The sequence below is a fragment of the Lissotriton helveticus genome, chromosome 1_1 (assembly GCF_964261635.1).
Source record: "Lissotriton helveticus chromosome 1_1, aLisHel1.1, whole genome shotgun sequence".
Lineage (NCBI taxonomy): Eukaryota > Metazoa > Chordata > Amphibia > Caudata > Salamandridae > Lissotriton > Lissotriton helveticus.
Genome location: NC_136057.1, coordinates 369,400,013 through 369,427,436, shown reverse-complemented (window position 1 = coordinate 369,427,436; position 27,424 = coordinate 369,400,013). Strand labels below are relative to the sequence as shown.

The 27,424-nt window shown below is 45.9% G+C and overlaps 1 protein-coding gene across 3 annotated transcripts in view; it reads left to right on the top strand.

Moving 5' to 3' along the window:
* Nucleotides 1-29: 29 nt before the first annotated feature.
* The window catches only part of WNT5B (Wnt family member 5B), a 442,741-nt gene continuing 415,346 nt past the window's right edge, over nucleotides 30-27,424 (top strand). For 2 of the 3 annotated variants that reach the window (XM_078673683.1, XM_078673680.1), the window contains exon 1: nucleotides 30-507. Coding sequence is in view for 1 of the 3 variants with exons in the window: in XM_078673680.1 (XP_078529806.1) it covers nucleotides 463-507 (45 nt within the window). In the remaining 2 variants the exon portion in view is untranslated. The remainder of the gene's footprint in view (nucleotides 508-27,424) is intronic. The other variant, XM_078673681.1, reaches the window with a different exon arrangement.

Here is a 27,424-nt window from a genome sequence, read left to right as displayed (position 1 = left end):
GTCTGTGGGCTCAGCGCGAGCCAGTAATGAACTGCAAAGCCGTGGATCAGGCAGGTCTGGGACACGAGCGCGCGCGCGCCCCCTGCTTTCCTCCAGCGCATGCATGCGAGAACAGACCTCAGTGCAGGCGTACCTCTGGGATCCAGCCCGGGACCTGCAGCACCTCGCAGGAGGCAGAGCGGGAGGAGGGTCCAGACCCCGCCAGCCCTGTCTGTTGGTGTTTGTTGCCCCTGGATTGACTTTGGCGCTGGCGCCTAAAGGAGTTGCCCTGGTGCATGTCCTGTCGTGATCTGCAAGGTGGGCACTGGTCTGACACCCGGCACAGTTTCGCCCTACTTTGAAGTGTCACTGTGCCTCTAAGGCCACCTTATCCTTCCCCGGCTTGAGCGAACTGCGGTGATTTGCCCTGCCATAGAAGCTGCACCGTGCCAGGCGCCTGGGGTCTCAGGCAGGAGGACCCCAATGTGGGAGAAGCCACTCTGCCCCTTCAGTACCGCGGGCATGCAGGTAGGGGAAGGGCTGTTCATGGAGGGAGGGATGGATGGGGAGGGGGCGCTTGTTTGTATCGTTGTAATCCCATCACCCCCCCCCCCCCACCCTGGGAAGAAACACGGAGAGGCTAATCCCACCTTTCCTCTTTCTCGTGTTGTGTTTTCTCTTGCGTTGAGTACAGGCGATAAGGGCACGATGCTTGCCAAACAATCCCGGCCCGCGGGCTCTCGTTCCCTTCTTCATCCCTCCTGTCAAACATTCCTTTGAAGCTGTCTGACTCTTCCTAACTCTCTCCCTCCCGGTTCCTGGAAAGCTGCAGGACCACCCCCCTCTCCCTGCCTGTGTGTGCATGAGGTCGTTCACGGTTTCCCCCCGGCTTTCATCCACTGCCTGCAACGTTCAAAACGCTTTCCTTTTATCCTTAGTAGGGACTTTGTTTTAAAAGTCGAATAAAACCAATTGTCACCGGTATTTGCAGAGGGGCTGTTAAAGCGAGTGGTACAGCTGTGGCGCTCTTTGTTTAAGGCAGTGATGAAGTTGAGGTGCACGTTACTCCCGCAGCACGTTCAGCTGTCTCCGTTACATGTGCAGAAAAGTTTTAGCGAGATTTTTTAAGGACGAACCACACGATTAAACGTGTTACAAGGCGGGCGTGGGCGCGGAGCCTTTCACCACCATCTCAAACTTCTTAGGGAAATCAACAGGTGGATAAACTGTAAAATAAAAAACTATAATGTTTTTGTTTTGGCGTGTTAGGTACGTAGACGACAAAAAACGTATTGTTAGTGGGGCTGCGAGATGTATATAAAATGAGCTTTTGTGTGCAGTAGCCAGCAAGACCAATAGCAGAAAGTATCTTATTTTTAGTGTCATTGTGTCGGACAGGTGTGAAAATGTGAAACTATGCCAGACAGCCGGGTAAACAGCAGGGAAGGTTAATTGACCATTGTATGTATAGTTGCAAACTGTGTAATAGGTAGCCAGCCAGCTAGCAGAAAGTGTTATATTTATCACACTGCCATATCAAATAACACTCCCTCCATTTCCATTAAATACTCCGATTTGTATTGGCTTATTCTTCAGTATTGCTAGAATCAACGTGTTTGAGGTTCAGAGTGTGTTCTCCCCAGACCCCAACCCCGTTCATATTTGTAGTTGGTCGTTTTCGGGGGAAATCTCTCCACAAAACCCTGACAGACGCCTGCCTTGACACCGCGCTGGAGAGTGACGGCTTTTCCTGCCCCCACTCCACTCCCAGGCTGGAAACTATCTGGCATTACACCGTGCTTTGCAAACTCGAGCCTAGGGTGCGTTTTCATAGCAGACACCGCACATGGAGCTGTTCTTCCCTGCTTCGCCGTTACCCTCTCGCCGCCCTTCGCTCCGTCCCCATCACTGCAGACCAACCACCAGAATAATGCGGCGAGTGCAGTGAGCCCACAAGCAGCCTGCCTTCTGGCATTACCTTGCCCACAGTCGTTTACTGCGCCAATGAAAGGGGACTAGTTCATTTCGCTATAAAGAGGCCACAGAAGAAAGCCGCCTTGCAGCTAGCACTCTTACCCAGAGCATCAACACGGGGGACTCCTTAAGACCCCTTGTTATGTCTCGTTAGTTATTGAGCCATCGCTCACTTGCTGGCTGGCCTCTTTCAAGAAGTTTTTCTGTCTGGCGTTTTAAAACACTGCACAGACAACCATTGGCTCTTCCCAGGGGGCCAGTGTTATCTCATGTGGGTCAATTGGCTTTTTTTGTGTATCATGCTTGTGGTCGAAGTGGGGGAAAAAAAGTTGGGGAACTGTGGGTGGAGCATCAGAGGTCAGGAATATTCTGAGGATTGGATCAGTGGGCAGTCAGAGGTGTGGCTAGAAAGAGCAAAACATCCCAATTTTGACTATGTTTGGCATTTCACTGATGAGTTACAGCTTATGTTATTCAAAGCAACCAATAGATACACGTTTTTCCAAGTACACTGGTGCCATTTCGTCAGCCTAGTGCCAACGCAGGCACCCTTGCACCATGGTGCAAGGGTGCCTATGTTGCATGCATGATTGTTTTTGTGCAGGAAGGAGCACCTTCCTGCACAAAAACAATCCAGAGAGGCTTTTTCCTCTTCGTGCTGCACATATAGATTAAAGGAAAAACAGGGAGAAATAAAGATATTTCTCCTTGTTGTACCTCCCTTGGGGAGGCGTAAGATTTTGATGCAGTTCCAGGTTTACAAGTCAATGCCTAAAAAAACCGGGAGAGTTGAGTGGGAACACCCACTGCAACGCCTCCCTTGTGCAGGGTAAGGCAAAGCAGCAATTTGCGCTGTGTTGTCATTCAAAGCCATGCAAAGTGGCTTTGCGTGGCTTCATAAATATGACTTGCAGATTTGTGTTGTGCATTTATCACTTTCCCTGGTGCAAGCATGACGCAAGGCCCTCATAAATATGCCCCTCAGTTTGGTGTGCACAAATCCCGCATTGCAGATCCCTGGTGAGTTGCACTACTACTGCTGGAACAAGGCCAATGAGGCACTAATGAGTGAGGTAGACTGGCCTCAAGGGTCCTGTGACCTCAGTGACAACGTCTCTGCTAATCTAGGGTGTGCTGCTTTGTAAGCCTGCCCGCAAGACTGGAGGTGAAATTCAGTATGGATTGTGGTGGACAGACCTTCAAGGTTAACCCACACTTGCCATGGCTAAGGCCCACCTGCTGGGACTAAGAGACCAGGGCTTCTGTGGTCTAGGGGGGGGGGGAATGTTCTCCCTCAGGAGAGTGGTCTGGTGGACTGTTCATGAAGCCTGATTCCCCAGTTCCAGATTTGGTAGCTCTGGCCGTAGTGCCATATCCTCTCCCCCCCCGAGCACCTTTCTACCCCACTGAGAGACACTTGCACAGCCTTCAGCTACAACCCAATTGTGCCCCTTTTATAAACTCCTTAATGTGCCTCAATTCAAATTGTGCACTGCTTGGAAAAAACGTAACATCCTGAAAAAACAAACACTCATAGGCAATGCAAGATTATGTAAAGCATGCAAAATATAAGAAACGTCATGGTTACCTTAGCTTTTACACTCCTTGTTTGGAAATCAATGAGTGTTTGTTTTTTGCCTCAAACGTTGAGGACATGAAAACAGTGCTCCTCGTGCACACAGGTGTGCCTTTGGTGTACTTGTAGACAGCAAGGAAGGGGATAAGCAGGGCTCAGGATTAAGGGATTCTTCAGGAAAATCTGATCTGACTCAAAGAAACCCACAAGGACTCCTCCACATTCATGTCAGCCAGCTAGCTGCTCAAACATCGACATTATGTATTTAAGTGTCCTGCTAACGATAACTTTGAACTGTCTGGCTTTCTAACTCCTACTCACAAAAAAAGTGAGAGCTCTTTAGAGTAATAGGCAAAATTATATTTTCATTCGGGAAGTGAAGGATACATCCAACTTAATTTTTGTGGCGACAAAATAGTAAATTTGTTATGCTGTAAAGCGTCACTAAAAAAATCACAAACCGAAGAGGTCCCAAAGGCAAGACCTATTGACTTTGCCAATGCTTGTTTAGATATCTCATTTGCTAAATGGGGCACTTTTAATTTGGTGCCAGACAGGGAACCCAAAGCAGCCCTGGCAAATTTGTGTCCATCTCCTGCAGGGTGTGATGCGAGCGAACACAGTAAGGAAGCCTGACGACTGCAAAGGGGATATGGGGAGAGGGTGTTCTCTCCCCAAGAACATTTTGGAAAAAAATATATAAATGGTGCATTCTACAACAAATTGTATTATATATCCCATTGTATTAGAGTTTAGAGCACAGTAAATGATGACTTCACGGTGCACCAGGATACTACAATCTTCTTGGGGCCCTTCAAGGATTCCCTCACTATCACCCTCCAACACTGCCTCTCATCTCTCCATAGCCCCTCTCTCACATGTATTACACTTGTTTTATAGTGCCTCTCATACCAGAGAGGGACTTGGAGCACTTTACATCATGCACACATACAGAGACAATGAATCATATGTGTGTAAATCAATGTTTAGAAAATTTTACAAGGCAAAAGGGGCTACAAGGTGTTAGGATTCACATGCCATCAATTCTGGTTGGCATATTTTAAGATCTGGAGAAGCACAACCCGAGGATTCAAAACGTAACAAGACAGTGGTTGGATTTTCTAATAAGAATGAATTTCAATTCAAACAAACCAATTTTAGCAGTTTTAGGATATTGAATGACTGGAGGAAAAACATAACTTACAAACCTGCACCATGCAGTTTGCACGCAGGCCTTTGATGGAGGTCATAGCTCAAGGTGCTAGATTTCTTACAATTGTAAGTTATGCACTGCAAGTAACTAAAGGATATCTGTAACAAAAGCAGTAACCTACTGAGCTATGCCCATTAAATATAGTTCTGTGATCTGTATGGTACAGGTTCTTTGCAGCAGGCATCTTAACCCTCGGTGCTACAATGTATGAGTCAAAGCTGCCCATAGACAGTACTCCAGTCTCTCTCCAACAGGAAGATCAACCAAATGAGATATAAATCTTGACTCTTTTGTTGTTGCCTTAAATCTGCTGGGATTGCAAGGAATTCTGCAGTGATTTTTGCATTTTTGAGCGTGAGAAGTGAGTCATTGTGCTGGACAGCCGTGTAGGTTATGTTACTGGGGGTCTGTTTTGCAGCCTCCACTAACAAAACCAGTCTCCCACCACTCCAGCCACCATCCGATGCCCAGTACACCTTGGTGCCTGGGCTATTTTGTAATCACAGTCAGACCCTGGATGGGGTCCACAAGGTGCTCTGGTGTCACATAACTGGACACCTCTGGCTGCTTTTATGTTATATCCTTAGAAAAGGGTAAACAGTATTTTTAGAAAGACCACATCCCTGAACATAGACAGATGAGCAGCGCACGTTTTATGAAATATAATAAGGAAAACAGCTGATAAGACATTAAACATTTTCCACAGTTATTTTTAAAAAAACGCCGAGGTTTGGGCACAGTCTGCCACGAATTACACATGAAGTCCTCTTCCTTTCCTTGAGCATTGTCCGTCAGGGTGAGCCCGAAAATAATAGGCAGATGGGGTCAGGGGCGGTGCTGCCGATGTGTCCTGATGTGACCATTGTATTGGTCACAGTGGGGGCAGGTATGTGGCATCCTCACTAAATGAGGCGTACATCACTGCAGCAGCCTGGCCATCAGAGGTAGCTGTTTTTTCGTGCTGATTGACTGCTCCTCCAGTGCAACACTACTCCTACAGTGTTGCTGGGCAGGCCCCTGCCCACAGATACAGAGGGTAAGGGGAGGAAGCCTTGGCAACTGCAGAGGCCTTCCTCGATGTGCACCACACAGGGCTGGAGGATCCTGTAATATTTTTTATGTTCGGAGCATTCCTGCAGTCCTGGGACGCATTTTTGAAATGAAGAAGTAGGGGAACAGACTTGGTTAAATTAAAAAAGTAGGAGCACGCTGTGGACTTCAGATCCCGACCACTGATCATGCCGCCTCCTTAAGTTTTGCACCCCAAAGGTAAATTTAATCATCACACATTAAATTCCTTGAGTCATGGATGTACTGAAAACCAACCCTTCTTGTTGGCTTTTTTCACTGTAGAAGGTTCTTAATTTTCAATCCAAGCTAGACCTATGGATTTGCCAGTGATTGTTTATGCAGATTGGTTGTTTATATAGCTCTTAATCCTGGAGTGGGGTGGAGGTCAAGGATTCTGCCGTTTCCCAAGCACGCACTGTTTAGGTAGATTAAGGAAGCAGGGCATGGGAAGATGATACATAATATAACATTTGCTCAGGATTACAGAATGTGAACAAATGGGGAAACTGGGTTTTGGACTAGTTTACATATTCCGCAGTTGGCAGTGTATCTGTTTCCATCCCTCTGCTCCCCCTTCCCCCGACTCCACACTTGTGTGCAGATTCCTCCGGATAGGAGAGGGCTATTGTTTGGGCAAGGGGTTCATTTTACCTTCAAGGCTTTTCAAAACCAAAGATCACCTGTGTTGTACGCATTCATTTGGTTTATGGTCAATGGTTAAAACCACCCGTCTGGTAAAAATGTTTCAGTTTTGTTGCATCAAGTGAATGGTGAATAAGTCCATGGAGCAATAAAGACCCGATGGGGGGGGGGGAGAGGGAGGGTGCAGGCTGCAGCCCCCCCTCCTCCCTCACAGGATTCTTTTGGGTTAAATGGAATATAACATGTTTGCTCTAGCTGACAGTTTACATAATATCACCAAAACCGCATAATGCCAGAGGCGAGAGGAGGCCTGATGTAAACTCCGAGCTTTAAGTAGAAGGGGGTGGGTAGACCATCTCAGAATGTGGGCAAAAAGACTCAGCATTTATATACTGTCACAGCTAGCTGAAGTCTGCTTCGGGGCTCCTGTTATAAGGGCTGGTATAAAAATAAAGCCGCCCGGCAGAGAACCGGTTTTTGTTTCCCCAGTGGGCCTCTGTGGTTACTTGGGTAGAATGGCACAGGTCCAGCATCTTTTAGTGGGCAGTGCCAGCAGAAAACGCACGCGCTGGTACAGATCCTGAAGAGAGGTCAGAAAGGGCCGTGGGCCAAGGCCCTGCTGGGCCTCCGTCCCAAAATGAAATAAAGGCCCGAGATGTTGTTACAACGATGCCTACCACTTGAGAGGTGCACGGGCACGTTTTTATGTTTTCAGCGTAATTATTATTTTTTTTTTTTTTAGTCGCACATCGATAGCAACTGTTTTGTGTTTATTTTTTGTTCATTGGTTACCAATTGAAGTCTGTCCTGGTTCAGGCAGCAGGAAAAGTTAAACACTTACAGCTGTAGCATACCAGAAGTGAGCTGCAGCGAAAGCCTGGCCTAGGGGCAGTGGCACACAAGGTGCATGTACTGTAGCTGGATAGAAACGTAAAAATAAGTTCTTTCTTAACCACTGTAAGAAACATCTGAGTCGACTTTTCATGGCCATTGCATGTGTTTTAAAATTGTTTGACTCAACTGGTGCCAGTCAGTCCCACGTAAGGTGGGTCTGTATTTATTGTGTATTTTGAAGAGAGGCTGTACAAAGGTTTCATCAGACATTAAATAAGGACCTTTTGACGCATCAGACATTAAATAAGGACCTTTTGATGGCTACCTTTTTTAACATTTTGGTGGGAAAGCGGTGATAGGCATTGTCTAGCTTTTCACAACAAAGTTGTGCTTTGCTGAGCTTGTACACCACAAAAAATACATTTCTGATCACTTGGTTCTCATGACTCATTGTAGATGTCTTTCAAAAGTGTTTTACGTCTGAATTCTCTCACAGCTGGCCTTTTTGCGATAGCTGCCCCAAGAACTTTTTCTAAATTTGTGCACTGGGTAAGCTAGTAATCAGTGGAAAGTGAGTGCAGGGCTCTTATTTATGTTAACTTTTTATATGTAATGCCGATATTATTTGGCTTGCGATTTAGTATTCTCACGTGTTGCTGATAAAGGAGCCTGGGATGAGGAGATCACGATTTTCATTGGAATGATCCAATTTGGTACAAAATGGAATCTGCTTCTAGAATGTTTGTGGTGTTCGCGTTTCACAAATGCTAATGTGGTGTATAGGCAACACCCCCCCTTAGAGTGGATAGTGGTAGTGCTGCTGAATGCTCGGGTTACTGAACATCAATGCTTCCTTTTTAGGTCTCGCCTAGGAAGCGTGCATGCGCTGCTCTAGGAGAGGGCCTTTAGCAATCAGTCTTGACTTTTCAAACACTCGCATTCGTGCTTGTGGTGGCATCCACCTTACGGGAGCATGCATCGGCGCGCGCGCTAATTGAAAACAGATGGCCCGCTCGCCGCTGCTCAATCCCGCAAGGTGGGTACAAGCACGAGTGCTAGCGGTTCAGATTGGCATACATTTTTTAAAAAAATTCTTTTGCATCGGCCTTGCTTTTTGCATTGTGTTTGTATCGCAGCTGGCGGCATACTTGTGCTTCTGACATTTTTTTCGCCATTAACTTTTCACCTGCATTTATTTTGCCTCAGCACTGTTTTATTATTATCATTGCATCACAATTGTCGCTGTACAGGTGCTTGTGAGAACTTGTTTGGGACAACAACTGTTTTGGCAAACGTTGGTTTTTATCGTTTCACGTCTGCATTTTTTAATTTCGCATTGGCATTGCTTTTCTCCTCGGCACTGTATGTGTATGCATTGTATTGCATGTGTAAATAATGGAACATCCTCGCTCCTGAACCTCCACAATAACATATCATATGTTTAGTCGAATTCTTTGTTGTTGTGCCCAACAACATGCACAGAGCTGTTAAACTTTTCTTGTAGAATAACTTTTCAGAGGTAAGTGAATGATGTATGTTTTGAACTGAGCATGCACGCAATCAGAACTCTTGATTTGTTAAGAATACACGTATTCTTGTAAATCGGCGCAGAACGAAGTGCAGTTTTAAAATGGAAAATTAACTTGCATTTGAGTTGCTGCATCAGAGCATCACGTGGTACATTGGGCCGGCCCTGCTTGCTCATCATAAATAGAGCAGGGTCCACTGGGACCTGGGTTTAGTGTCAGCTGCAGTTCTGCTCTTGCTGCAGTGCGCACTGTATGAAACCCAATGCTCGGTCTCCCTCTTTATTACTGCCTCTTAGGCTAGAATTGATTCAGGGGCACATAGTGACTCACACCCCATGCAGCACGCTAGCCTCCGCTAACTCTGAGGACAGCACCTGGTCATTGAAAATATCACAAATGCAGCAGATTATGTGGCACAGGGGTTAGGATTCAAGTGTTCTGTTTTGACGCCTCGCCTTCTCTATTTATGATCCTTTTCAAGAGCCCAAACTGTAACGTCCAGAGGGTCTAATCCTCAGCACCTTTACAGACATTCATATTTTTGTTGTTTTGTTATCTGCTTTGCTCTTGATTATTTTGTCTTGACATTATTTGCTTGTGGTGCATACATTTTGAATTCTGATGAGGCCAAACATGCGAGGCTTGGTGGATGTTTTTATCTCATGAATTATGTGTATTGCGTCCGTTTTTCAGGTTGTGTCCCGTTTTTCACAGTTCGGTTGATCTTTCTTTTACAGACTTAACATAGCATGTATTGCAGTGAAATTCTTCTTCTTTATTTTTGCAAAATGTGTATTTGTTTGTCAGCAGAATATTATCAGTGGGTCAGCTGATGCCACTGTGGAAATGTGAGAATTTTCTGAATGGCCCCCAGTCCTGGCCCCTCTGTGGACTCTCTCCTTCGATGCTTTTAGCTGCCTCACTCTGGATGTTGACTGTACTGCACTGACAGCTCAGGGGCTACCCGCAAGAGGAAGGACAAGCAAAAGAACAGAAAAAAGATGAAACCAGCATTGGCAAAGCCAATAGGTCTCGCTTTTGGGACATTATAAGTATTTAGTTATGCAGCACAATATTTTTGGTGCAACAACATCAACTGTTGCATGGCTAAACACTTATAAGGTCCCAAAGGCGAGACCTATTGGCTATGCCAATGCTTGTTTTGTACCACCTTTAAACTTCCTGTCTCTGTATCTCACTTTTGCAGGTTACTTTCCAATCCACGTTTTATCCCCTTGTTACCCTTTTATTTTCTTATCTTTCCTTCTCCGTTTGCTGCCTTTCTCACTCGCGGTCAAAGTCTGATGATGGAAAAATAAGGTCTGGTCCATAAAAATGAGCGCTAGTGCTCACCTCCTGCCGTCACAGGCACAAATTAAGCACTGGGTGAGGTCTTCAGTAGGACAGATTCAGCTGTGTGGAGGCAAATGCTCTTCAAGGCTGCAGCCTTTATATAGTAAGGCAATCCATCACATCTTTGATGAGAAACACATGAACCACAGGAGAGAAAGGGACTTTAAACAGTGTTAATGTCTTCGAAAAATGGTCTAGAAATTGGTAGGCTTCACAGCAGAAGTGGTGGGGCCAAACTGGTAATTCATATACAGAATCCGGGCATTGCCAGACCACCAAGGCATATAAACTGGGAGGAGAAAGCTGTCAAACAGTTGCATACCATCCTCACTGTATTAACTTTTCCTTAAAAAAGGATACATTATTATTGAGTGCACGCATTAGAGTACAACACCTCATTTTAAATAGATCTGGAAAACGCAACAATGTACAACATTTAAATAACTCATTGAAAGTAAGCAATAGCATTGGTAAACTTAATCATGATATATAGTCAGACCCTAAATAGTCTCTCATATTCTCCCAAAAGCAATGGGATTTCAGGTTAGATTACCTTTTCAAATATGCATACTTTGAAAATTGTGTGTATTTGTTGTCCAGTCTATTTCTGTGTTAATCTGTTTTATTCTGTCCTCTGGGTTAAAATGACTTTGGCATAAATTTTGTCACATAAGGTAGCAACTTCAGGGATTGTGTACTTCAACGCTATGTCAGACCGATCACTGAGCCACAGCGTGGGAGTACAATCCAACCCCAAACAAACACAATTTTAAGAACCTGCAAATCTGGGAATGAGGAAGTTAAAAAGCTTTATCTCATTCAGTACCAAAAATACATTAAGTATCTTGCAGTCCTAGGCCGTTTTTGAAGGGATAGCAAAATTGCATTTGTATTGGTGAGGAATTGCTTTCAGAGTTTGGCTTCACAATAACTTACAGTGACACAAGAAATGCTGCTCTGTGAGGTCTCCTAATAGTTAACTGAAAGAAACAGCTGTTTCTTTGCAAAATAGTGCAGAAATCCACCCATTACTCCCTCACACTCGCTCTATAGGTTATGGCCGGATCATGGATTGCATTGATGTGTGTTTAGGGGGAACCCCTGATACAAATGGCACCTCTGCTACTCTCTTGCTAACCCTATCTCGGAGTTTTTAAAGGCAGATCCCGAATAATAGGCCTATTCTGTTGTTTTCACTTTTCGTCCTTCGCCTAGTCCCTGGCTGTTTAGGGTCTAATGATAGAAGGGGTCAACCCTGTGATGTCATCCCGAGTCAAAGGGTGCACAATGTCACTTCCTCTCGCAGTTGGTGATTTGACGTCCCTGGGTCAGACTCAGACCTCTAATCACCTATGGGTAATAATAAGCAGATGCTATATGTTTCTCAGCTGGGTAGCTGCTGCTGATTTGGACGTGTCACTTTCTCCCTGTGAGCTATGACTGAGGTTGTAAATAGCGCAGCCAGAACCATGAACCCGGAAGCACCTGCTCACACCCCAATGCGAGGTGAGGCCGGATCTGTTAGACCTCGGAATCCTGCTTCTTGCTCCTGTCCAGGCCCAGACCATCATCTGCCTTATTAGTGAGCGTAAGCATCTGGGACCGGATGCCCAAAGGGCTTTTTGACCTGCTGACGACTTCCGGATCTGCCAGGTCAGGAAACAATTTGACAGCTACAAAGGTCATCGGCACGGCTTCTTCCGCTGGGAGTCTCAAAAAAGTAGGTTGAACACGTTTCTCAGAATTATCAGCGTTTCACATCGTTTGATGAACGGAACCCTGGCTGCCTTTGGCTTTCATTAAGCCAGCACTTGGGATGAGCTAATAAAAGCGCCCTCCTCTCATTGGACGACACCAGGGCGAACTGTCGACAAAGCTGTAGATGTTGAAGCCACGTTTTTGCCAAGCTTATTTCTGATCAGGTCAGCACTCACATACTCGGATGGAATATTAGCAGATTGCATTTTGCCAACTAAATACTTTATCCTAAAAAACGTGGCTAATGTTAATGACCAGCAATAGCAAAGCTCACTCACTGGTTTGGGTTTAAGGTGCTAACATGCAGCGGGAGCACATTAAAGCCAGACAAGAAACGAAAAGCGAGCTGTCTTGAAGTCTCCCTCGTTATAAAACAGTCCTTCATGCAGTTTAATGCAAGCACTAGAGAGGAGCTGAAAGAGTGCAGCCAATAGCATTAGGTGTAAGATGCATGTATTCCATTGGGCTCAGCTAGGGCGTGATTGATAGTCTCAAGTCAGTTCCAGAAAGTGGCTGGTTGAAGGAAGCCAATGGGTGACATGGACCACTGTATATTGGAAGAAGTAGGTCTGTTAGACAGCTGTGCTGTTAAAACCCAGACCTAATAAAACGGGCACCCTGTTCATGATTTTGGGGATGCTTGAGTTCATCAAAGTGGGTTACTTATGAGACCTCCTTCCGCAATAATGACTGAGTCCACCTTTTTGTGGAAGAGCAGTGTATGTACTGATAACTGGTGGGGACGTAAAGCACCTACAGAAGAGTCGGTGACAACAAGGGTACTGGCTCTTATCTAAGGCACAATTTTCACCTATCAGGAAATCTAAATAGGGCATCAATCGATGAAACTGAACTTGTATGCTACATGTTGGATTGCTTCAGTTGCCTCGGAATTTGTGCAATTGTATGTATAAATAAATGTTGCATTGATTTTTCAAAAGTGTTTAATACAGGTGGGGGGTTAGCCTACCTGGTGAACATCTCAACTTTTAAGAAGAGGTTCCTAAAATGCTGGGATATAACATGATATGCCCGGAGCCACACACTTTGGTAATGTGAGACTCCAGGATTAGAACCCAGATGACCTGGTCCTACAAAACACATTCAGCATGACCATCAATCAGTTCCCATCTCCCTACAATAGATCTACTACACATTGTGTATTGCTCCTGCTATCAAGTCGGCTATATCAGCCAAAAAGTCTAAGATTTGGAAGAATTTTGGATTCACTTCACAGGTTATGTGGCTCGTGTGTTTGTTGGAGCATTTGCTGTCACCGTGAGTTCTGGATGCACAATAATCTCTTGCTCTTGCTCTTATTAGAGTTCTCAGGGAGGACCTGGCTTGGAAGTTAGGTCTGGAAATGTTCCCTTGAGGCACAGGGTCAAGACGGATTTGCATATGGCTGGGTCTAAACTGGGGTGGCATGGTGAGCCAAATAATCATGGACTTAACCCAGATCTCTTGACTGGGTGTGAATGTATGATCTATTCAGCATTCCGTCCGTCATTTGTTTGCGTAGCACTGCGGTCATTCTGGCACTTTTCTCCTCAACTAAGTTTACATTGTTTCTTTGAAGGGATTTTTTTTACATGAGGTTTTATTTAAATTGCGTCACTCGTTTGAGGATTTTTTCCAGTGGGCGGATTGAAGGAAAAGAATGACCATATTCTTTTAGTTGAGCAGGCCTTAGGAAGATCAAAATAAATTGTGGAACGCTAATATTATTAAATGGCAAGCGGTGGTATCCCAAATCTGACCTAACTGGCTTTGCTTCATGGTAACTGGCATTAAACACCGCTTTCATGCATCCTGTCCACTTGTGAATGTGGCAGTACCTTTGCAGTCACATAGACCGGATGCCTCATAACTAGGAGCCTCTTCTGCTCCCTCTCAAGGGCGTTTGTATCAGTGTGTTAAGCGAATGTGCTCTTTGCAGAATGGTGGATGCCTGAAAATGGTGGTGGAATGCCTGCAAGCACAGCAACTCCAAATGCCATCTCCACGGCCTGGTTTCTTTTTCCTCCTCCATCTTGAAGGGATCCATGTGCCTTTCACTCAGTCACTGTCCTCTGGCAAGTGTGGAAAGAAGCCTCCTATCCTGCAGACACAGGAAGGAGCTCGGACATAAGAAGCTGTTTTTCTGTGTCTGGGCAACATACTACAATATCTCTGACGTAGTGGGGCAGTGCCGAGGCCCAGTAACTTGACTTTCATCCAGGACCAATTTTGTCTCTTAGACAGCCAGTACCACCATTAAAAATAATCTATTGGAGAACTGAGTGCCCTCTGTTTCTTTTCAATTCTAGGTGAGAGGTCCTAGGGACACCATGGGTCTTTCACCGTGGACTTTTAAGACCTAATGTGCCTTAGTTTACAGTGTTCCTAACCCCAATTAAAAAACAAGCTTAGTCTTCCTGCCTTCAAAATCTGTTGAAATTATTAGAATGTGGATGGCTGTTCCAGAGAGATTACGTTTTTTAGTTAGGGGAGCTGGGGGGGAAGTTCAACTGCGTCGAATGGAGGTTATCATACCACTCAAAGAAGTGAGGGTGAGAGAAGCAGGGATTCATTCAGGTTCAGAAGTCCATATTCTTATAATTAAAGGAGAATCAATCACTAATATCGCTATTTCAGAGCCGCCAGAGAATTAGATCGGAGACCCTCAACCACACTTGCATAGTATGCGGTATGGTTTTCCACTCATGTGGTCAGTTGGATAGTATCATCATTGGGTCTTATAATTTGAGGGTTTGGTTCACTAAGTGTTCTACCATCCTCCGTCCGGAGGGAGACTATTTGGATAGTGGCAGTCATGAAAGTGAAAAAAAAATCTCCTTTTCTGTGGAAGAGTTTAGTGGTCAGAAAAGGGATATTGTTAAAAGAAACTGCAGTGCTTAAGTAGATTGATTATTGGTCCTTTGCACCTCATGTGTGCTAAATATGTTTCTGCCAGAGCGGTGCCCAAACAGGTTAGGTGGCCTTCATCAAGACCGGTGTGTAAGAGAGTGGTCTTGAGTTTAGAACACTCTGTTTAACGGAGGTAAGTTGAATCACTTACCACTCTTCATCGGGGAGCACATTTGCTTGTTGCTGACAGGTGTCATAGGCACTGTCTTTTGCCTATGGCTGAAGATAACAAAACAATATAGGGAACATAATACATTACCTTAGTTTTCTTTTCTTTTTTTATAACTTTTTATTGAGAGAAGTATTGCAAATATACAGTAGTATGACATGAAGACAAGAAAGCTCTTACATGTATCTAACATAAGTTTGAAATGGTACATTAAGCAGGCAGAATTACACCTATTTAGGATTCACACTAATCCGCTGACATATCTTCATCAAGGGCGGGGAGAGTAGGAAGACACGGGGAACACATATACTTCTGCGATATTAATTCCGTTTCGACCATACTTGAGACCACTTCTTTGGACATCCCCTGGATACATAGACAGTTTTTTCTGTAAACATACAGACATTAATGAAAATTAATGTTTATGTAGTGTGTAGCATCCCCTAAGTAGACCCCGAGTGATACTACTGTATTTTGAAGGAAAAAGGGGGATGGCTCTGCTTTATACTTAAAAGCTGTTCATACCAAGGCACAGAAACTGGGCGGCTAGTTGCATAAGCTACCACCAAAGTGGGCCCTAGTAAGTTTCTGTATCTACTTAGAGTATGTGTTCTTAGTAAATGTGGGGGTACTTTCAAAATTTGAGCGTTTACAGGGGGTTGCACAAGCCCTAGCTGGACTATGTAACTGAGGTCAGGGGCTGTGCTATTAAATTATGCTGTCAGGAAGTGTTGGCAAAAAAGGAAACGTTTTCAGACAGTGCTAAAAGGATCTTTTACATGTAGATCTCATTGTATATTCCAGGAAGTAGTGATGGTGGCAAAATAGATAATGTAATATGTTAGGCAACGTGGTGGAGGGGGTTATTATGGCGTAATTGAAAACAAATATGTATATGTGTATATTTATGTGTATATGTATATATGTATATATGTTTGTGTATAAGTGCGTGTGTATGTGTGCATGTATATGTATATATGTGGGTGTATATGTATGTATTTTGCATACTGGCAGCCTCCAGTAGGTTGTCATCGTTAGGATGCAATTTCCATAGGAAGAGCATTTTTTGATTTGCCAATAACTTTGGTGTCGTTTGACGAATCTTCGTGAAATTTTCAAAACTATCGGGGCAGTCACTTCAGCTGCTGACTTGAAAATGTTGGGCTGATTCCTCAAGTGGGGGCCAAGAAAAAGGGGGTGGTGTTCCCAAAGCGTTTTTTCTCCATGTTAATTACCATAGAAAACCCTTTTTTTTTTTTTTTTCTTTTTTTTTTAAAGGTCCTTTTTATTGAGTTTAAAAAAGAAGACTAATACAGAGAAACATGCACACTGATAGCATATCGGGCACCATCTGCTTTTTGGCATACATAGTGAAAACAGAATAAACTCGGGAGTCATGAAGATATGGATCGAAGGAATAAATCCTTACATAGTGACCATCCCCTTCGGTTGCTGTCTATACCTCAGAACAGCAATCTTCCAAAAGGCAAAACCGGTTCCCAACCCTGAACCAAACAGACAAATCGAGGACACAAAAAAAGAGAAAGAGCAAAGAAAAAAGACAAAAGAGAAAAAGTAGATAAGAAGGGAAGACTTCCCCACTGTGTTCTGACCAGGGTGTTTTAGTCCAGTTGTGCTCAAGATGTTGAATGAGCCGTGACCAAATCATGCAGCGAGCGCGCAGTGTCTAAGTGACCGCCTCCTTTTCATCTACGCTGTGGTGGGGCAATATCGGCCGGGGGAGGGAGGGGCGCACAGGTCCCTCTCCCCATTTGTTTTTGTTTTGTTTAATTACGACAGTCTGGCCCCGGGGGATGGGGTCCCCTAGGCCAAAATTGGCCTTGGTAACCGGGGCCACGTGGCCCCCATTCCTTTATTTAAAAAATAAAAAGGAAAAGGCTAGGGACTGGGTGATAGGGTCCCTGGGGCCGTAATCGGCTGGGGGAGGGAGGCTGCGCAGCCCCCAACCTCATTTTCTTTGAAAAGGCTGAACCTGAGTGAAGGTGGTACCCTGGGCTGGCTGAGAGAAGAGGGTTACGTGGCCGCTCTTCCCTAAAAAAAAATTATTTAATACAAAAGAAAGTCCCCGAACGCCATGCTCCCTTCACCACCACTCTGCAAACGAGCCTCCTGTCACAGTGGTGGTTGGGGAATGAAATCCCCCTTGAATGCTGAGGGTCTTTAGGTAGGGGCCAACAAGCACTCTTGTTATCTCCAGTAAGTCCCAGACCTCAGGATTGCTGAGTGGACTTGAAGGACATGCCCCCTCTCCCCACCATTCTGCAAACGCGCCTCCTGGCGTGCTTCTGGTTGGGGAATGAATTCCACTTTACCCCCATCCAGTAGTGCATCAGGAGGTGTTTAGAGAGTGGCAGAAAAAGGGGGCGTGGTCTCTGACAACCTCTCAGCAATCCAGCTGTGTGGGAAGGACGGGTAGTTGGTTCCCAGGGACCCTCAAGGGCCAAGGGGACGTCATCCTCCAACTAGTAGTACACCAGGAGGCTTGTTTGCAAAGTGGTGGAGAAAGGAGGCCTGGCCACCGAACACCTCTCCGCAAACCCACTGTGCGGGACTTACTGGAGGTAACAGGAGGGGTAGTTGGCCCTCAAGGACGTCCTTGAGGGCTAACTACCCCTCCAATTACCTCCAGTAAGTCGCACACAGCAGGATGTCTAAGAGGTCTTTGGAGGCCACGCCCCTTTTCTCCACTACTCTGCAAAAGTGGCTCAACTTGTGGTGCACTAATGGTTGCGGGATGAAGTCCACTTTACTCCAGAGGGACCTTAGGAGCTATGAAGCCCTCCTAGTACCTCTTGTAAGTCCTACACATCTGGTTTCCTGAGAGCTGGTCGGAGGCCCAGCCTCCTTTCTCCACCACTCTGCAAACGAGATTCCTAGTTAAAAAAAACATAGAAATACACTGAAAAAAACAAAGGTTACAGGGATGTTATAGTGGGCAAATAGAATAAAAAAAAAAACCTTCGAAATTCACAAAAAAAAACAAAGGTTACAGGGATGTTAAGTGTAGGGTCAGATTTCACTCCTATAAAACCAGAGAAATTCAGCAGTTCTAGTTAACTTAGCCAACTATGACTTAAGTCCCTGCAATGCACTGCTTATGACCTCACATATTATATCACTCACAACATGGTCAGTGACATCACTGATGACACCATCCAGTGGGTGTAAGTATTCTGTAAGAGTTTGATTGCTAAATATATATACTAAGGTACTACAAAACTTAAAGTAAAATACTAGGTGTACTACTAATTAGTTATACTACTTTTAATATTTATCATGTGAGTGGCTGTATGTATCCTTGTGCGTATCGGTGTGTGAGGAGCTGTATGGGTGTATAAGTGGTTGTGTGAGCAGCTGTGTGGGTGTGTGAGCAGCTGTGTGGGTGAGTGAGGGGCTCTGTGGGTGAGTGAGAAGCTATGTGAGTGGCTGTATTGATGAGTGCCGCTGGTGTGTAAAACGTAGCTTTGCGTCCATAGTAAAAACTAAAAGAAATCCCACGTGAAGAGAAAGTTTGTAAAAAAAATAATAAAAAAAAGAAAAAAAAAGACTACAGTGAAAAAGTTACATATGTTTGAAGGAAAATACATATAATTGTAATATTACAAATGTATTGCAACCATAAGATGTTCTGGTAGAACGTAAAAAAATATTACTTATAAGTGCAATCAAGTTGTTAAGGTGCGTTTTGCAAAGTGTCGCTTGATCTGGGCAAAAAGGACATATTTGTGAGTTCCAGAAAAGGTTAGGATGGTCATTGTCTTTCAAATGACCATGAGTCTTTAATGCATACATGATGGTTTTTATGTTGTGCTGTGATTAGGGGTGTTCAAATCCCATTGAGGGTGACCTTTGATGTATTTACTCTGATAAAAATGTTTAAATAGGAAATAGAACTAATATAGTAAAGTGTGGCGAACATTCTCTTAATATTTTTCTCCATGTCCAAGTGCAAACAGCAGGTTTAGGGATGTTCACTGTGCAGAATTTTGGGTACATGAAGAAGTTATCCAAAGAATTACTGTGCTCTTTTATAGAGGTTTAACTGTTGAAAGAGAAACAGTGTATATTGTTATTGAGGCCTCGGTTGTACGTTCTGAGGCGGTTCATCCATCTTTGTTCTTTTTCAAATAAAATATGTTCAGCATTACTATTGAAGGTGTCTAAGGTTTCTAGGATTACCCAACTCAGTTCATCCGTGCTTTGGTTCATGGACAAGAAATGGCCACTCATCCGGGTGGTCGATTTTCCTCTTTAATGTTATTCTTGTGTTCCTGAATGCATAATTTCACTTTTCGGGAGGTAATGCCAATGTACTTCAAGTTGCAGGGGCACGTGATCATCTAAATTGCATTTATGGTGTCGCAATTTGTATGTTGTTTGAGGGTCCATATAAAATTGTCGGTCAATTTGAGAGTTTTTGTTACTTTGGTGAGGTGACAGACCTACACATGAACTGCGAGGGTAATGTTCTATTACAGGTGTTAGTACCCAGGTGGTTAACACTGTATTGTTTTCTGTGTGTGTTTGCGCGGATCTTGTATGTACCAGGAGGTCACAAATGTTCTTGCTCCGCTTGTTTACAAACCTGGGTTTAGGCCATTTAAGGGTCCCTGTAGTCGGTGTTCGTCAGTGTATATTAATAGCCTTTTTGATCATATTTTAAGCTGTGTTGTACGTTGTGACTCGTGTGAGAATATCTTTTTCTAGGCTTTTTTCTGTTTCTAAAAGTATTCAGAGGTTTTGATTTCTTTCTTTCTCGCTCTCTTTTGACATTTTTGGATAACCTTGGTTGTATAGTCTTCTTTTAACCTGTTGGTTAGATTGAGTGCTTGATTTTTGTTATCTTTTGTGTCACTACAGTTTCGTCATATGTGTAGAAACTGGCTGTAAGGGAGGTTTTCCCCTAATGGTCTAGGATGAAAACTGTGAAAGTAAAGGAGACTATATTTTGCCATTGGTTTGTAATGGATCTTAGTTTTCAGGCAGTTGTCTTCTGTAAAAATGGTGCCAGCTAAGAAATCCAGTGTCTTTGCATTAGCGGTGTAAGTGAAATTCAGGAACTCGTCACATGAGTTAAGCCTGTCGTGGAATTCTGGGAGGGCATTTACAGTACCTAGCCAAATCATTAAGATGTAGTCTATGTACCTCTTCCAGAATAAGATCTTGGTTCTACAAGGATTTGTCTCGTTGAGTACAAATTTCTTCTCAAAAGTGCTGACATAGAGTCCTGCCAGACTAGGCAAAAGTGCTTACTGTGGATGCCCCTTGGGTCTAGAGGTAGCGGACACCTTTGAATTCAAAGAAAGTTTCACTCAGGGCTAGGAGCCAGCATGCCAAGATGAAGTGTCTGAGAGTGTGTCCATTCTTGTTTAACAAGTAAATTCTCAGTTGTTTGTAGGGTGGCTTCTTGTGCGAGACTGGCATACAGGCTCTCTTTCTAGCCCAACTAAAATGCGGGTACCTTGTTAGCAGGTGATGTCCTTGAGATGGTTTAGGAGATCTCTGTTGTCTGGGATATGTTGGTGTTTTTTGGACTATTGATAGTAATCCACGAATTGTGTTAAGGGTTCTACACCAGAGGCACTGAACATTTTCAACCAACACCAGTAGAAATCAAAATAGTGGTTCTCGTAGCCTGTTGTTACCCCTAACCATTAACGTGAGGTACCAAGTGACACTTGAACCACAGATGGACTAGAATATTTTGGCAGTAGTAACTGGGCTATTTCAGTTTTATTTAGATTCCTGTCTATTTTGGAGAACAAGCCAAAACATTACTTGAAACCCAGGGGACTTTCAAGAGTAATTACGCCAGGGGCACTAACAATAATTTTCTACCTAGGACATTGGAGTGGCCTATCCTAAAGGTACCTTGTCTACAGACTCCATGTTAAAAAAATTCACCATTTTCAGCAGCTTCAGGTCTGTCTATTGTGCTATACACTTATGAGATAACATCGACCCATTCTATACTACCTGAGGTGTTCTGTCAAAGTGAACTGTGCGTATGAGCTTGAACCAGTCTGTAACTTGTAGAACAAGTCTCTAAGCTTGAAATTATTTTATTGACTATTGCACTGTTCTGCCGGAGTTCTTCAAACTGTCACTGTTGGTCTTTAATTCTACTGTATTTTAATTAAGCGCTATTTCTTTTTTAAGGTAATAATAATAATAATTTTTTTGTTTTAAACTTGACCTTGATTGACATCTGTGAGGTGACACAGCCTGGTGCCTACATCCCTTCGGGCCGGCACAGCAATATACGACATTCCATGCATAAGGTAGTGGGGGGGATGCATACACAGCAAGACGCCTACAACCCAAAGGGCCGGCCGAGTTAGGTAATCAAATAAAGCAAACAGCAGTCCATTTAGGTCTCTTAAAAGGTAACAGAAAACCAGCTCCCTTCTAATACAGAATCCCTGCAAGGTTAACAGTCACAGTTAGCCACATCTCCATACAATATCTTAGTCCGGTTACCACTCAGGTCACAGGCAATTAAATGTGGTCAAGGATTCCCACCCCCTGTGTCCCGCCCTACGTCTCAGTGTCCCACCCTAGAATCTTATGTGCCCACACCCGAAAAAGCTCCCGCCTCTACAAGCTCCTCCCGGTCCCCTCTCCCATCCCCCTCCCCCTCCGGACTCCGTTCTGTCCCCTTATTCTCAGAATGTTCCAGAAGATATGCTCTGAGAGGGCTCCAAATATCCTTAGGGTGTGAGGAAGGTGGCATAAGGTCAGCATAAATATCCAGTTGTTCCTGGCAGTATACAAGGTCAGTAAGCCACTCTTTAATTTAGGGAGCTCGACTGTGTCCCCAACGACAGGCTATATGCCGTTTCGCCATCAAAAGAGCTAGAGAGGTGAACTTCGGACCTCAGCGGGAATTTGCTCTGTATAGCCCAGTAAAACGGTAAGGGGATCATCAAGCACATGTATTGCAGTCGTTTCACTCAGCGCTTGTAGTACCTCCCTCCAGTACTCCCGAACAACCGGGCAGTCCCATGCTAGGTGTCCAAAGTCAGCGCCAGCAGTCCCGCATCTATCACAGCAGTCCGTGTCGCGCAAGCGTAGCCGGTGTAACCTAGCTGGCGTATAATATAAACGATGCACGTATTTATAGTTTATCAAACGTAACCTGCTATTTGCAGGGGTGACCCCTGTTTGGCGACAGCAAAAGGTCCATTGCTCCTCCGAAATGGGAGAGCTCAGCTCCTTCTCCCACTTCCCTTTAGCCGGAGCAGGGTCTCTTCCCCATTCTCTTTGAGTGGAACTATATAAGCGCAACACCACATACTCAATAAAGTGTGCAATAAAGTGTGTAAAGGGACCATGATGGGGGGTTCCGACGGAAAGTCCTGGGTTAGTGTTCGTATATCCTGCCTAAAGGCGCACATAGTAAAAGCTCTAAAGGAGTAGGGGTGCAGGTGTCAAAAAACTCCTTGCTCGTTTTAAACTTCCCATTTTTATATAATTGGCCCCAGGTCAGATAGGACAGTTTCCGCAATATGCGACGATACCCACCTTCCGTAGCGACGGTATATCCTGCCTCCCCTGCAAGGGCACTAGAGGCACTAGAGGCTAGTAAAGAAGGGCGCACTAAAGTGTACGCGCCATATCGTGCCGTGCATTGGACCGTGGTGACCGCCAGGTGTCTGGGCACCGCGGTCGTGCGAAGATATGGCATGGGTGCCATATACCCGCCCTCAACAGCCAGATGAGGCATATAGGGGGGGGATAGAACCAGTACGCGGCAAAGTGCGCTTGAGCGCAAGCAAAGTATAGGTCCATATCCAGGACCTCGAACCCACCATCTTCAAAGGACACCATCTTCAAAATCTCCTAGGCCAATCTGGGCTGTTTACCTCCCCATGTTAGTTGGATCAGTTGCGTCTTAAGGCATTTAAAGAAGGACCGGCTCGGACTGTAGGGGATATTAGTAAATAGATAAAGCAGTTTCGGTAAAATGATCATCTTGATCAATGACACTCTAGCCGCCATGGAAAGAGGCATTGAGACCCATCCATCCACCCTGTCCGTGATGGTGTCGAGCGCGCGACCGTAATTGGAACGCATCAGTTTGTCCCGGCAGCGAGAGATACTGATACCCAGGTAGGTATTGGTGTCTCCGCACCATTTCAGCGGAAAGTCAGGCGTAAATTCCTCTGTAGCGTCTGTAAGGGGGAAGATTTGGGGTTTACCCCAATTCACATTAACGCCGGAAAGCTGTCCGAAGAGGATGAGCAGGCGGAGGTTGGGGTTAAGACTGATCGCGGGGTCCTGCAAGTAGAGTGTTAGGTCATCTGCGTATAAAGAAATTAAAATTTGCCTCTCAGGATATATTAGGGCATGCTCTCAGTAGTGCTGCCGTACCTTCTCCGCCAAGGGCTCGAAAGCAATAGCGAAAAGCAGCGGCGAGAAGGGGAATCCCTTGTGCAGCGTGTGATAGAAAAGGGCGCCGACTGGATTGCATTCACCACCACCCTGGCACGCACCCCAGAGTAGAGCAAGTTGATCCACTCCAGAAAGGGCATCGGAAACCCCATGCGCTGAAGGACAAAAGCAAGGTAGTCCCACTCCAGGGAGTCGAACGCCTTAGTGGCATCCAGAAATATCGCCGCAGCGTTGACATCCGGATCAATGTCCTGAAGGAGCGCAAAGAGCATCCGCAGGTTGTGGGATGTGCCTCGAGTGGGCATGAAGCCTGATTGGTCCGGCAGCACCAGCGCCGTCATAAGGGGGCTGATACGATCAGCAATAAGTTTTGCCAGGATTTTAGCGTCAACATTTATTAAAGAGAGAGGCCGATATGAATCGCACGAATTAGGAGATTTGCCAGGTTTAGGTATAGAGATGATACGCGCCTCCCTCATAGTGGGTGGGGGGGGGGTGGGGGGGTGGGGGGGAGTATGACGCTCTCCAGGGCCTCTTCAAACACATGTCTCAGCACTGGAATAAGGAGATGATGGAAGGTCTTATAAAATTCAGCCGGAAGGCCATCCGGTCCCGGGGCCTTCCCGGACTGTAATTGCATGATCGCTGTAATAATTTCGTCATCTTCATGGTGTCGTAACAGAAATTCCCTCTGCCCATTCCCCAGCCAGGCAATCGCCGTATCTTCAAAGAAGGGGCCAAAATCTACAGCCTGAGTTCTGTGAGTTTTATATAACTGTTTGTAAAACCGCCTAAAAATGTCCACAATCTCAGTCGCGTCATTGTGCATTTGTCCATCTTCCCCCTCTATCTCCAGCACCGTGTTCGAAAAACGCAGGGGCCTCACCAAAGCCGCCAGCATCTTCCCAGGCCTATCTCCCTCCCCATACTGCCGTGCTCTATGATATTTCCCTCTGTATTTGCTTTCCCTCTCCACTGTTTCTTGATATTCACTAAGACACTGCGTAGCTTGGCCTGCAATGCAGGGATGGGATTGTGCCGCAATTCAGTCTCTATGTGCCCAATTTCTGTTTCCAGGCGACGCAAGGTGGAACGGATGTCTTTCAGGACTCCGCCACTCTTCGCAATGCATATTCCCCGCACCGTAGCCTTGAAGGCGTCCTATAGGGTGGAATAGTGTGCCACAGAGCCCTCATTTCTAGGGAAGAAGTCTGCAAACTCCTGCTTAAAAACAGGGTCTAATAGGGAGAGACGATTGAAGCGCCAAAACTGAAAAGGGGAGTCCATGCCCGGGAGAGTCACAGTGACCAATACCGGGGAATGGTCCGAGTAGGTCCGAGGCAAATGGGAAGAATGTGTAGCCCATGGGGCAAGGCCCTTCGAAACAAACCATACAGCTATCCTTGACCATGCCGCCCTGGCTGTTGTGTAATAAGTGCCCTCCCGCTTAGTCGGATGCAACTGTCGCCAAACATCAACCAACTCCATAATCCTCAAGTAATTACTTAAAGACGGCTTGCGAACGGGAGTAATGGTGTGGTTGCGGGTGAGAGCGATCCATACCAGGAGCTATTGTCACATTTAGATCTCCCCCCCAATATCAAATGTGTTTACCCAATCTCCAATATCTTCCCCCAGAGCACCTGGAAAAATTCGGGATCATCAGTGTTGGGTCCATAGCAGGACACCAGGGTGAAGGTTTGGTTAGCTATCCGTCCCCAAAAGATGGCATATCGCCCCTGCTTATCCGCAACATTCCAACGGGGTATATGAAGGGACTTCCTCACCAGTATGCACGTGCCCCTGGCATACGTAGAATAGGAGGAAAAGCACGTGTGACTGGCCCATCGAGCTGGAAGGTTGGGGGGACAGTAGGGTTAAAATGTGTCTCCTGTAACATAGCACAGTGTATGTTATGTCTGTCTAAATACGATAGTATGTACCTCCGCTTACGGGCATCTCCCATCCCTCTGACCTTCCAGGTAAGGAAACGGTAGGTAGAGGGCCCTGAGCGCTCATCCATATCCATTACACATCCTAGGGCATTGTATACTCTTGCAGCATGAAGTGGCATCCCGGTACTCAGTGCTCATGTATCATTAGCTCGGAAATCAGTGACCAGTGACATGACCTGACATCGATTAGCATTCAAACACCCAACTAACAATTCCACACCCCCCTCCCACATCAGCAGCCCAAACCTGCTGTGGCCCGGATCCCTCCCTCCTCTCCCCCTCCCCACCAAATTAGGTTCAACAGGGGAAAACATCTGCACCAGTATCATAACTAGTGGTGCTAAACCCATTGTCATCTCAGTAAGGGGTCTCCTGCTAGGTGGCAACCAGAGGGCGTCCAGGGGTCTTCCTCGCCCTAGCGAGGGTGCTCGGGGGAGTATATAACGGTCATCCAGAGCTTAGTTGCATATTACCTAGAACAATCTGTTCTTGCAACAGGCGTAGGGGCAAATTATAACTGTTCTTGTTTGTACAAGCAGCAGGGACGGGTACCCATCCCAAACAGTGTCATTGCGATCATCTCTCCATACTTCCAGGACAGCTGCCAACAAAGCAGAGTACTCAACTGGGTCCCAGTACCCTTCCAGAGGGGGGTGAACATCCCCCCCAATACCCCCTGCATTACATAGCTTCCCCTCACCTATATCATTCGGGTCAGGATCCCAGAGATTGTATGTTCCTCCGCGGGTGTCATAAAGGAGGTCGAGGGTCATTCTACATCCGAGGTGCCTCCTCCAGCTTCAGGGCGGCGAGTCGGCGAAGCCCGCCCCGCCGCCGTCTTCGACAGGGTCTTCAGGAAATCTTGTGCAAGCTGCAGAGTGTTAAAGAAGTGTTGCTTACATTGATAAGTCACTTTAAGTTTTGCGGGGAAGAGCATTGCATAAGGGATGTTCAGTTGCTGCAGTTTCTTCTTTACCGGTAGGAATTTCCATCTCTGCTCTTGGACCGCCATAGTGAAATCGGGGTATATCGAGACGTCCATCCCCTCATGTAGGAGCTGTCCCTTTTCTCTGGATAGGCGCAGGCCCACGTCCCAGTCCCGGTAATTGAGCAGGCGGGCGATTATTGGACGTGGAGTCGCCCCGGGCGGACCGCAAGCGACCTATGAACTCGTTCCACCGCCAGCACCGGGGAGAAAGCTTCCCTTCTGAATAAAGCTATGAGTAGGCGCTCCACATAGTCCTCCATTCTCCCAGTCGCAGTTATTTCCGAAACGCCCAAAATGCGGAGGGTATTTCTTCGAGAACGGGATTCAAGATCCTCGTTTTTGGCCGCAATCACCCTCAGCACCCTTTCCATTTCCAGTGTGCGAGACGTAGTCGTGGTAGAAGCGTCCTCCAGGTCTGAAATCCGTTGTTCCGTCTCCTCCAGGAGCTCCTCCAGGAGCTCCTCATGTTGGTCCACCTAATGTCACACTCCATATAGCCGCGCAGCCATGGAGTCCATTTTGGATTCAATAGAGATCAGGCTAGACTGCATGGCGAGGAGCAGGTCCTTCAGATCAGCTGTCGAGGGAGCCTGGATCTTCGCATGTTCCTCTTCAGGGTCCGTGTGCGAACGCGTGCCTTTTCGCGCCTCGAACTTCAGCTTCGGCTGGCGGCTGTCAGGTTTCCCCATGGTGTCCAGTAGCCCAGTGCGGCCTTCGGCGTCCGTCGTCTTCTCCGGCCAGGTATTGAAAATGAGGGCCACTGTCTGAGTTCCACACCCTCCAAAACACAGTGCCACTCAGCAGCGGGTTTATACCAGGAGGCGCCCAGGGGGGAGAGAGCCAGACCCCACTCTCTTCGCACCAAGGGGGGCCAAGGGGGTGCCCCAATACTTCCCCAGCAAGCCTCCTTCGACCTTGCCTGTAGCTCCCCCAGTACCTTCTAGGCGCCCTCGGGACTCCAGTCTCTGCGTCCAGCAATTGCTCTGGGTGCACTTTAGTTGCCACTATTGGATTGGGGAGGCCTCCCCCTCCCGGATCTTCAATTCGCTATGTCTCCC